The 13,435-nt window shown below is 35.9% G+C and overlaps 1 protein-coding gene across 5 annotated transcripts in view; it reads left to right on the top strand.

Annotated features, from left to right (window-relative positions):
• The window catches only part of LOC114325543 (protein SERAC1), an 86,537-nt gene that overhangs the window by 40,669 nt on the left and 32,433 nt on the right, over nt 1-13,435 (top strand). For all 5 annotated transcript variants that reach the window (XM_050656162.1, XM_028273621.2, XM_028273623.2 and 2 more), the window contains one exon: nt 1,094-1,370. In XM_050656162.1, coding sequence (XP_050512119.1) covers nt 1,094-1,370 — 277 coding nt within the window. The remainder of the gene's footprint in view (nt 1-1,093; nt 1,371-13,435) is intronic.

The following is a 13,435-nucleotide window of genomic DNA, read 5'->3' as shown; positions in this document are numbered from 1 at the left end:
CTATAATGACAGTTTTCACAAACTAAAAACTTATACATAATATGACATAGAGTAGATAAAAAAATTTTTGTCTTTCATTTGGCCCCTAAAGACGATTAAAATCGAGAGAAAATTCAAATTATAATAGGCAGCACAAAACTCGCCCTCATTGGTCGTGACGTTATATTATATTATTTGATGTCCTCGCCATTAATTCATTTGGTTTGGCATTCGTTCTGACACTCAGTTTAATAAATTTTGATAGTACTTTCCTTTCTTTTAAAAACTGTATAAAACTCCAATCTCAACAAACTGGTATTATATATTATTACAATGAAAAACGATAAATGCCATTATAAAATATAATGATGTGACGTCACAAGTGTTCGCGCGCTTTTTGGGTCGTTTGAAATGGTTTAAATACACAGAAGATTTTAAATTTGTACTTCTAATTTATCATTAAATTATTTTATAAAATCTTATTTTTAAACAAAACTGAACATTATTATGTAATAGAAATATGTGCAAGTTCCCTATTGCTAAGCTTACCCGGGATCCTTTCATGTACAGTCGGAAAAATGAAAGAATACCCATGAACGAACATATAAAACACGCTGTATTTTCCTGTCACCGTATCATACAAAAAATTGGCCAGCGCAAGTACATGTAATAATTATTATTACATGTACTTGCACTGTGCAATTTTCTTTGTGACACGGTGACAGGAAAATACAGCGTGTTTTATATGTTCGTTCATGGGTATTCTTTCATTTTTCCGACTGTATGTAATTGGCATTTATGCCTATGTGTAAAATGTCCCACATACTATAATTTCCAGTTCAATTGTCAATTTTATTTCGTTTTGCTTATTCATCCTTTCTGAAATACTTCCTTGATAGTGATTTTATTTTTTCATGAGATTTTTAATTGTATATTCTGTAGGATTTTTAAAATATTTCTGCAAATAACACTTCAATTTATAGATACAATTTGTGAGTCCGGATGCGTCTACGAAAGTTATCAAATCAAATGAGTTTGCTATAGAGTTAGTTAGGAATATCACTAAATTAATTTCATTTCTTGCACTGTATTTCTTAAAGCTTATATTTTTCAGAACAATTCCCACATCGTGGACAATGATTCCTCTGCCTTAGAATTAAGCAAATTCATTCAGTCAGAAAGCGATATCTTACCGAAATGTTTAGAATCTTTAGTCCATCATTGTTGCATCGAAAAATACGCCAAACACATTATAGAGAGCAACGGCTTGCCACTGATGATGGAAATTTATCACAGATACCGAAACAATCCTGATATAGTTATGAAGTTGTGTAGGATTATTTCTTATTTGTCTTTTGACAAAAGTGTTTTAGATCCGCTTCACAAATCAGGTGAGTTATGTTTCTCAGCTTATTATTTAATTTCTTCTTTTTTGTTTTTTGTATAGATATGACTCTCTGTTTTCTCAGTATGCCCCCAGTAAGTTGTCGTTCTGTCGTTTTCATGGTTTTCATCTCCGCTTTTCGAGCAGAACCGCTTTTTGTCTTCTCTGTGTCAGAACTTGTTTCTGCCGCGTATGTCATTATTGGTCTGATGAATGTTCTATACATTTTGTTTTTCATTTCTTTTCCATATTGTATCGTTCAGGCAACCTGCAGCTCTGTTTGCTCTATTCACTTGATCTTCCACTTCTGTTTCGAGCTTTCCGTACCTAGATAGTGTGATGCCTAGACATTACTCTGGGCTAATTAGCAAAATACAAGGAAAAGTTATTTACCAGCAATTTTATTGTTGAAATCGAATATAATGATTGTATATATTAATAATATAGGTATGCAAATTCCGCAGATAGTGTGCTACGTTTTTTTTAAACAAAAGGGCGCCCGAAAATCGTGTTTTTTTCAATTTTTGCTCTATAACTCCAAAGATTTTCACTTTACACCAAAAATACCCAAATAAAAATTCACCGTAATTAAACTCTGCATAGAAACGTGATTTTCCCGATTTACTTCGACGAAAATTTTCCCCGGAAAATGCGGGGTTTTCCAACAAAATCTTTAATTTTCAACTAAAATTTTAGATAAGTCATTGTTTATCAATAATAATTAAATAACTTGGTAATATAAAAGCTCTTTTCGTATAGATTATAATTCCAGAAGCCGATGGAAATTGAATGAACTGTTTAGCAACAATTGAATTGTTAATTGAAAATTTACGGTCGCTATAATAACCACAATTATTATGATACATAAGAATAACTATGATTTTTGTATAAAAAGACACTGTACCTATCTAATGTACTTTACAGAATTGAAATTTGACTATTTAAGCGGCCTCAGGAATATTTTAAAATTATAAACAATTTTTTGGCTTATAAACAAATATCTCGGGAAATATCAAATTAAATTAAATCATGAAAACGGTATTGGAAAAAAAGCGGCAGGACGCTTCTTTTAAAAGAAAAAAACGTTTAATTGTGATGAGTGGTTCCTGAGATACAACCGGTCAAAGTTTACCGGCATTTACGGCAAAGATATAAACAATAGGACCATAATTTTCGAACCATCACCTTTTTATTGTTGTCCTCTTTCTCCACACCAATTTTCATATCTTGAAAATACTCGTAACATATATAAAAACTATCGATATTACGAGTGAAAATTGCCAAAAATAGGAACATTCCAATCAAAAATTAGGTTGGAGAAGATGTAATCTCAAAGTTCAAAATCGGTATACGTTAAAAAAATGAATTTTCTCGGCTTCCCATGGAGCACTTTCTTCATTCTTTTTTTGTTCCCAAGTAACTCGAGTCAAGCCATCTAACTAACGTATTATTAAATGGCAAAGTTGCTTTTGTTTTGTTATAATAGATTATTTCATTTAGGAGAAAAGAAAACTACATATTTTTTCCAGTTGTAGATTTTTTTTAGATAAACTTAGGTACTACAAGTGTACCTTTTAACGTTAAAAACACAAATACTCTCATTTGGAAGCTGAATTTATTTAAACAAATTAAACATTTTTGTTACAATAAATAAATTTATTTATTATAACAAAACAAAAGCAACTTTGACATTTAATAATGCGTTAGTTACATGGCTCTACTCGAGTTACTTGGGAACAAAAAAAGAATGAAGAAAATTGCTCCATGAGAAGCTGAAAAAATGCATTCTTTTAACTTTTTTGAACTTTGAGATTACATTTTATTTAACCTTAAAGTTTTGATTTAAATTTTGCTATTTTTATTATAATAATATATGTTATGTTATGAGTATTTTAAAGATATGAAAATTGGTGTGGAGAGAGGACAAAAATAAAAAGGTGATGGTTCGAAAATTATGATCCTATTGTTTATATCTTTGCCGTAAATGCCGATCAACTTTGACCGGTTGTATCTCAGGAACCACTCATCACAATTAAACGTTTTTTCTTTTAAAAGAAGCGTCCTGCCGCTTTTTTTTCAATGCCGGTTTCGTGATTAAATTAAATTTAATATTTCCTGAGACATTCTATTTGTTTATAAGCCAAAAAATTGTTTATAATTTTAAAATATTTCTGAGGCCGCTTAAATAGTCCAATGCTGGACATTGTCGGATAGGATGTTCTATGTCACACCTTCGGCATTTGATTTTTCTTATGAAATTAACATCTGTAAAATCATCATGTGCTAATAATTTTATATGTTGTTTTGGGGTCTAGGACGTTTCATCGCCGCCAGTTCATCGCCGCCGTTTCGATGCCGCCAGTTCATCGCCGCCGTTTCGATGCCGCCAGTTCATCGCCGGCCGATTCATCGCCGGCCGTTTCGATGCCGCCGGTTCATCGCCAGTCAGTTAATCGCTAACTGATATATTTCCGAATTTTCGACAGTTACATTTATTATTTATTTTTAGTATTAATTAGGAATTCTAGGAAATGCGAGATACGACCATTCCCGTTGCCATACTTAATCTTTTAATAGACTTTTAAACTTTTATAATATAAACTATAATTTAACACTACAAATTTAATACTGTTTAGTATCAAATTTAGGGGAAGTAGAAATAGAACAATAAATAATAACAGAAACAATAAATAAACCAAAATGACAATGGTGAAAGATTAATTCAAATATGCGAAAACCATCAGCTAAAAATAACAAACGGGTTTTTTAAACACAGGGAGATACACAAATATACATGGATTCAGGTAACCAGAAATTTAAAATCGATCATAGATTATGTGATTACAAAACAGAATACAACATTACAAGTAATGGATACAAGAATATATAGAGGAGTATCCTGTGATTCGGATCACTTTATAGTAAAGTCCGAAATAGTTTTTCCGTTTAGATCCAAGAAAACAAAAGAACCACCTGAAGACACAGCTATTTTTAACACAACAAATTACAACCTGGACAGCTTACAACATGAAAGTACGAGAACACTATATCAACGAAGACTAAATGAAAAATTAGAAGATATAATCCAAAATGTATCCGTGGAAGAAGTGTACAAAAATATAATAGACAGTATGCAAACAGCCGCAAAAGAAGCGCTTGGTTTCAAATCCGAACGCCACAGTAAAAGCTATGGTGGACCGAAGACATACAAAACCTAATAATGGAGAAAAAGAAAGCGTACGCACGGTGGCTAAGTACTAAAGATCAAGTAGACAAAGACAAATATTTGGACCTACGAAGAACAACAAGAAGAGCACTAGAGCAGTAACAGCAGCAAAAAAAGAAATGTGGGATAGGAAATGCCAAGAGATCAACACTTACATAGGCGGAAGGAAGTGTTCAGAGACGTGGAAATTTTTAAACAAAATAAAGAACACAGAAAGAAATACTACTTCTATTCAGTTAATATCAACAGAAAAATGGAAAGAATACTACGAAGTTTGCTAACAGAAAGTAGAGCCGAATATACCACACAATCACCAACAGAAGTATTCGTTGAAGGCGAAGAGATAGTAGTGGGAGTTGATATGGTGAAGAAAGCTGTAAATGGACTAAAAAATGGTAGAGCTCAGTTTATGGAAAGTAGCTTATATTTCTTCCATTCATAAAAAAGGAAATAAGTTGGATTGCTCAAATTACAGAGGAATATCGGTAACTAGTACACTAAGCCGGGTGTACGGGCGTATTCTTAGAAATCTCATTGAGATGGAGTATAGGGAACAAGAAGAAGAAGAACAGGCTGGTTTTCGCGCTGGAAGGACTTGCACAGATAATGTCTTCTGCCTAAAACAATTAATTGAAAAAAAATCAGCAACCAATCAAGAGACCCATCTCATGTTTGTTGACCTCCGTAAAGCATACGACAGCGTTCCTGTGACTAAATTGTGGAAATCACTACAAGAAACTAACATCAGCTACACTCTAGTCAACGCCTTAAAAAATCTATATGAGAATTCTACATCACAAGTAAAAATTGGCAACACACTATCTAAAAAGTTCATAGTTAACAAGGGTCTGCGCCAGGGCTGCTGTATTTCACCAACTTTGTTCAAGATATATGTTGCAAAAGCACTAAACCAGTGGAAACGTAAATGCCACGGTATGGATATAGACCTCGGAGAGGTTTGTTTATATACCTTACAATTTGCTGATGACCAAGTGATCATAGCTAATGATAAAGACGACCTACAGTATATTGCAAGAAAACTAAAGGAGGAATATGAACAGTGGGGCTTGGAAATTAATGTGGAAAAAACTAAATACCTACCCATAGGAGCTGAGTTATCCAATATCGAACTAGAGGATAATGAACAAATCACATCCTGTAGTGAATACACGTACCTGGGAGTAATCTTCGATAGAACGGGAAAAGACGATGAGGAAATAAAGAAAAGGGTAACACAAGCTAGAAGAACAATTGGCTGCCTAAATGGAATACTTTGGAGCTCCGAAATAGGAATACAGCGAAAATACAATATCTATGAAACACTTATTAAAAGCAGCCTACTTTACGGAGCAGAAACTTGGAGAATAACCGAGAACAACAGGAAAAAGTTAGAAGCTGTAGAAATGGATGTGTTTAGAAGATCGTTAGGTATATCCCGTAGGGAAAGAGTTCGAAATGAGGAAGTAAGACGACGAATTGGAATAGATGGTTACTTAACAACAGACATTGAGAGGAAACAGTTGATTTGGTATGGTCATGTTCAAAGAATGGAAGACACAAGATTGCCCAAAAAGATCATGCAGTGGATACCACCAAACCGCAAAAAACGAGGAAGACCCAAAAAGACATGGAAAGAAGGGGTAACCAAAGCAATGAGTGCAAGGGATCTTCGAGATGGCCAATGGGATGATAGAAGGACGTGGAAGTTAGGCATCGGACAACGTCGAAAGACGTTCTAAAACCGATACATACATAGAAATAGAACAGTAAATTAATACAATAATATTTTTTATCTATTTATTTGTCATAAGTTTTAAACTGAATTTAACGTCGTGTCGTGTCATCTACCATAATACAAGATTAACTGACTAACTGGCGATGAAACGGCCGGCGATGAAACGGCCGGCGATGAAATGGACTGGCGATGAACCGGCGGCATCGAAACGGCGGCGATGAACCGGCGGCGATGAAACGTCCCATTCCGGTTGTTTTGTCACCTTTATTGACTTGTTGTACTTGTTTATCATGTACACCTAAAACAACTCTATCTTTTATCATACGTTCACTATAAGATGTTTTGCATTTATCATTCTGGCATACAAAACTACAATTATCAGCTTGATTTTTAAGCTCTGTAACAAATGCATCCACAGTTTGATCCTCCTTTTGTGTAATATTATTAAATTTGAATGTTTTCATTGTCACAGTTCTTTTTGGGAGAAAATACTCATCAAAACTATCGAGTACATCCTCCAGATTGTTTTTCTTGTCTTTGGGAAAAGTATTATATATGTACATCTAAACATGTTTCCCCCAAAATGTTTAACAGTAATGCAATTTTAATTTTTTCTAGTGCTGAATCCTTTCCGGCTGCTAGGAGATATATTTCAAATCTTTGTTTCCATAGTGGCCATTTGGTTGGATCGCTTACATCAAATGCTTCTTGTGCCCTGCACTCCATTTTATCAAATTTCCTCGAGGTTTTCCAAAAACTAGAGTGGATAAACGCCCCTTGGTATTTCTCGTATTTACACACTTTCTGCTACGAATCGCCACTTACAAGTAGGTTAAAACACACCAGATACCTTGTTTTACTTTCTTGATGGTGGATATTATTATTATACGAATCATCATCCAGCCTCAAAAGTCCACTGCTGAACATAGGCCTCCTCCCCTCGTTTCCAACCCCATCTATCCTGCGCCGCCCTCATCCAGTTTTTATTTACCTTTCTTAAGTCGTCAGTCCATCTTGTAGGCGGTCGACCGACGCTTCTCTTGTCTTCTCTTGGCCTGCATTCCAATAACCTCTTCGTCCATCGCCCATCTGTCATTCTGGCTACGTGTCCTGCCCATCTCCACTTCAACCTGGCTATCCTCTCGATGACGTCAGTCACCTTTGTTCTTCTCCTGATTTCTTCGTTTCTGATTTTGTCTCGCAGAGTTATTCCTAACATTGACCGCTCCATTCTTCTCTGCGTGACTCTTAGTTTGGTAGCCGAGGCTTTAGTTAAGGTAAGTGTTTCTGATCCGTACGTCAAGACTGGGAGGACGCACTGATCGAATACCTTTCTCTTTAGACATGTGGGTAACTCACTTTTAAAAGTTTCTCTCAGTTTTCCAAATGCTGCCCACCCAAGACCGATTCTTCTCTTCAGCTCATGAGTCTGGTTATCCCTGCCAATCGTAATTTCATGTCCCAGGTATTTATATCTATCTACGAGTTCTATTTCCTTCCCACCAATACTGATGTTCTGGTTGGGTACCAAATTTGTCATTATTTTTGTTTTTGAGATGTTTATATTTAAACCAACATTTTCTGTAGCTACAACGAGTTCTTGTACCATCTCTCTTGCCATACCTAGATCCTCAGCTACTATGACTATATCATCGGCGAAACGTAAGTTGTTTAGGTATTCTCCATCTATTTTTATTCCCTTTGTCATCCAATCCAAACTCTTGAAAGCATGTTCTAAGACCGTATTAAAAAGTTTAGGTGACATTGGGTCTCCTTGTCTAACCCCCCGTTCTATTTTTATGCGATTACTGTTAGTATGTAATTTGACAGTGGTTGTTGCCTGTAAGTATATTTTGTGTAATAATTTTGTATACCTATAATCTAGCCTGCATTCTTTAAGCGCCTGTAATATTTTGCTAAGTTCAACTGTATCAAAGGCTTTATGAAAATCGATAAAAACTAGAACTAGGGGTTTATTGTATTCCACTACTTTCTCTATCAGGGTTTTTATACTTTGTAGATGGTCATTTGTTCCGTAATTTTTTCGGAATCCTGCCTGTTCTCTTGGTTGATAAGTCTCTAACTTTCTTTCCATTCTCTTAACTATTATTCGCGTAAATAACTTATATAAATGGCTGAGGAGGCTAATCGGTCTGTAATTCTCTAAATTGGCTTTGTCTCCTGCTTTGTGTAATAGAATCATAGTAGCGTTGTTCCAGTCTGTTGGAATATTGGCGTTGTGAAGGCAGATATTGAAAAGTTGTTTAATTTTTTCAAGTAGTATATTTCCTCCAATTTTTAGTGCTTCTGATACTATTCCATCTTCACCTGGGGTTCGATTATTTTTCATTTTCTTCAGAGCCTCTTTGATTTCTGATTTTGTTATATCGGGCATTAAATCCGATCCTTGATTTAATACTCCAGTTTTTACTGTAATTGGAGGTTGCGCATTGTCATCTTTTTTTCTTGATTTGTATAACTCTGTGTAGAACTCTTCGACTATTGTTAATATTTCATCTCTGTTTGTAGTTTCTTTTCCAGTTCTGTTTCTTAGTTTGTTGATTTCTATTTTTCCTTTTTGTACGCTTACGTTCTTCAAAACTTTCATGTTCTTATTTTGCTCTATTGCTTGTTTTGTTTTTTCTACATTGTAGTTTCTTATGTCTTTTCTTATTGACTTTGTGATAGTCTTATTTATTTGATTTAGCGCTTCTTTGCTGGAACTTGTATCTCCTTTCATCTGTCGTCTTAGTTCTATAAGGGTTTTAGTAGGTTGACTTAGTTTTTCATCTTTTTGGTTTGTTGGACAGTATTTAGTTTGAGCCTGTTGTATTGTGGTGATTATTTGCTTGTTCAGTATATTAATGTCTGTTGTTGTTGTATCTTTCAATGTATCATTAATATATTTTTCGAACTCCTGAATATTAGTTGGTTTTACCCATTTCTTTGGGTGTTTCTTATTTATCATTTTGAGTCTTTCCTTTTCGATCGATATCGTTATTTTAGCTCTTACTAACCTGTGATCACTGCTTGTGCTGAACTGGTTTAACACATTAACGTCTTTAAATAATTCTTTTTTATTTGTTAAGAAATAGTCGATTTCGTTCCTTGTTTTTCCATCTGGACTTTCCCAGGTCCATCTTCTGTGTTTTTTCTTTTTAAAGAAGCTGTTCATTTGATAGAGATTGTTTTCCAAAAGAAAAGTTAACAGTTGTTTGCCTCTATCATTTCTGCCTTCGCTTCCAAAATTTCCCAATATTATTTCAGAGGGGTCTTCCTTGGTACCTATTTTGGCGTTGAAATCACCGCCTATTATTAAGAAGTGGCCAGGATTTTCCTTGATTGCACAGGATATTTGGTCGTAGAATATTTGGACTTCTTCATCTGAATGGCCTGTAGTAGGTGCGTATACTTGAATGAACTTTAGGATATATCTGGTGCTCATTTTGATGTTTAAGTAGACCACCCTTGTTGATATTTGGTTTATTGACACAATTCTGTTCGCAATTCTTTTGTGAACAAAGAAGCCGACTCCTCCGACTGTCGATTCCTCTTCTCCTTTGTAGTACCACAGATGGCCTGATGGGAGTGAGATAAGATTCTCTCCTTTTTTTCTAACTTCGCTGATACCCACAATATCCCAATTCACTTTTGAAAGTTCTTCCTCCATTTCTTCGAACCTTTCTTCGGTAGAGAGCGACCGAGCATTATATGTGGCGATGTTGAGGTTTATATTTTTGACGCACTTTGAATAGGGTTGGTTTACACTGGTCGGGTTTGTGGCATTTAAACACCGTGCTTGCCTTGCATGTTGGTGAGTATTCATATTTATTCCCACGAGTAGCTGGGGATCGTTGTCGATTCCTGTAGAGCCCCGCGTACAGGAACAAGGCTAATTTTCAATGGGATTTCGCCCGGTGTCCCAAGAGCATCGTTAGCGGCCGCGTGACGTGCGACCATTCAGTTTTTAGCACGATAGCTTCCACCTTAACTTACGGATTTTTTGCATCTGGTTTTCTCCATATTTTGTTGGGTAAGATGGGGAGGGAAAAAGGTGTATATGGGAAGAATCTGTAGTAGAAAGAAATATAGTGACCCGTCTGCCTTCGGAAACCTAATCGCCATTCGGGGTCGGAAAAAAACAAGAGTTAGCCAAGAGAGGCTGATAGAAAAGATTAAAGACGTTTCACTCAAGACAAGTTGAAGAAGAGTAAAATGTGAAGGCCCTTATGATCCGCCAGGTGCGTTTCATAAGCGTATGAGTATTGGTACGCTTTGTGTTCCCGCTCATACTTCGGGGTGTTGACTACAGACTGTATGGCTCGTCCAGCATGCCATAGCATGGAGGATAAGGTACACGTAATTTTTACAATGTAGACACCCTAAACTCCATGGTCTGACATATATTATACGAATAAGTATTTTTAATAAAAGAAAATGAATTTCGACTCAATTCAAGCTTTCTGCTTAACCCAGGTATAACATACCAAAAGGCACCGCCAGGAAAACATTCCACTTTGCGGTTCAGAGAGCCCATATGAAACGAGTCTGTGTACTCTATGCAGAGTATGGCATTAACAAAATAAGAAAATCTACGGTTTAGTTTTGATTAAAATCTGTCTTCCTCCATCCCCCGATAGCACTATTTCTAGGTCTACCTGTTGTCAAGGAGGCTCTAAGGAAGACAGATTTTTACCAATCCGACCGTAGATTGTCGATATAAATTAAAATAATTTATATCGCAGTATGGATAGAACGCCCTCTAACGGGGAATAAGCGAAATGAATTTCGACTCAATTCAAGCTTTCTGCTTAACCCAGGTATAACATACCAAAAGGCACCGCCAGGAAAACATTCCACTTTGCGGTTCAGAGAGCCCATATGAAACGAGTCTTTGTACTCTATGCAGAGTATGGCATTAACAAAATAAGAAAATCTACGGTTTCGTTTTGATTAAAAACGATTTTAATCAAAACGAAACCGTAGATTTTTAATCAAAACGAAACCGTAGATTTTTTTATATTTTTAATAACTTTATTTTATTTTATTTTGTAAGATCTACATAACATTTTACAGGCTCTAACAAGCGGCCATCATTCTTGTCTGTCAGCTGTCAGCTTAAGCCAGCTACACACTAAAGCCCATGGTCTAAAGCTAACACAAATAGACATAAAACTTAATTACACAACAGTGTCCTACTACATAACATGGAAGCCTGGGTGCTGACAATTAGCTCGTTACGACGCCTGTAAAACTTTGAGATATGGATATTCCGCCGCATTCTAATAGCGGCTTCCCACGATCGGCAATATTGCGGACGGACACGGACTAGCTCGCACCACGCACCGTGGGAAGTGTATCGTCCGTGGTAGCACAGTCGCGTCTGTGCTGGTCCGTAGTAACAACGGCTTTCCAGGATCGGTAATTTCGAGAGCGGACACAGACCAGCTCGCACCACGCACCGTGGGAAGTGATCGTCCGTGGTAGCACAGACACGTCTGTAGTGATCCGTTGAAAGTCGGTAAAGATCAAAGGTGCGTTATCAGCCCGTGCAGACGTGCGGACGCTGTCATGATTTTTTAACACGTTAAACGCCAGTTGTATCATTTACATAATCTTCTTCTTTAAGTACCGTGCCCAAATTTTTAGGCGTGGGTAGCTTCCATAACAATTTGCCGATATCGTTCTCGATCTTGTGCGGCATGTAACAAATGATCTGCTGATAAGCCAGTCCATTGACGAAGGTTTCGGGGCCATGAATATTTCTTTCGACCAATTCCTCTTTTTCCGTCGATCTTTCCATTGAGTATTAACTGCAGCATCCTGTATCTGCTACCTCTCATTATATGCCCCAGATATTCAAGTTTTCTCTTTTTTATCATCTTCATTAAGTCACCTTCGCCTTGACCTACTCTGTTTAAGACTTCTCTGTTTGAAATGCGTTGAACCCAAGATATTCTGAGCATTCTACGATACGACCACATCTCAAAGGCTTCTAATTTGTTCATCATGTTAACCTTCATGATCCAGGTTTCACATCCATATAGTAATACAGGATACACATAACATTTTAGGAACTTGATTCTTAGTTGTAAGTTCAGCTGAGAGTTGCTCAGAATAGATCTAAGTTTCATAAATGCTCCTCTTGCAATTTCTATACGAGTTTTAATTTCTTCATCCGGATTTAGTGTCTCGTTTATCCAACATCCTAGGTATTTAAAATGGTTAACTTTTGTTATTGATTCATCACTGACAATTAGTTGCATAGGGCCGACGTCTTGTTTACTAACCACAAGTAACTTTGTCTTTGTTGCATTTATGTTAAGTCCGTTATTGGAGCATTCTCTAGTGACTCATAGTAATATACAGATACAAATAACTTTGATCATTTAGGCCACCTGTATCCAAATAGATACAAAGGAATACTTTCACTTTGGGCTAGCAGCGTTTGTATTTAATTGAATGGGGGACTTATAGCCCGGGAGGTGGTATAAATAATAAAAACGTGGTATTATAAAAATAATTATTTTTTAAATTAAAATGTCAATTTTAAAAACAAAAAACTTCCAACGCGGGGAATCGAACGCGACTCGCCTGGGTGAAAGCCAGAAGCTAGGTATTTTAGGCCATGATGGATGTAAGTCACGGAGATAAATATTTGACATATAAGTTGTAGGGTTTTTCCATCTAGTTTCATATTTTATTTTTTTTTGCCTAAAATCCCCGGTTTTGGGCCAGCTGACACATCATTTGTTAATAAGCTTTGGAACACCTAACTAAATAAAGAAAAAACAGCCATACTAAAATGTTCCGGTCAAATTTGACACTACCTCCGGGGCTATTATAAAGCATATCCAAAGTTGGTCCAAAATTTGTTTTTGGCCAACGATTTTAAGTTGATACTTGGACACATTTTGTTAAAAATAAAATACATATGTGTATAATTATTGATTTGGATGGAATGTGCATACTACACATTTCACAACTTATGGTATTTATTAAAGAAATCATTGAAAGAGAAAAAAAAATGAGAAACGGAATGTAATCAATACCAAAATGAGTCACATACATAATATTCTCTTTTTTTTTCGCTGGCGAGGAATAAAGTTAA

The sequence above is a fragment of the Diabrotica virgifera genome, chromosome 1, assembly GCF_917563875.1.
Source record: "Diabrotica virgifera virgifera chromosome 1, PGI_DIABVI_V3a".
In the NCBI taxonomy this organism is placed as follows: domain Eukaryota; kingdom Metazoa; phylum Arthropoda; class Insecta; order Coleoptera; family Chrysomelidae; genus Diabrotica; species Diabrotica virgifera.
This window is presented reverse-complemented; position numbering and strand designations above follow the sequence as displayed.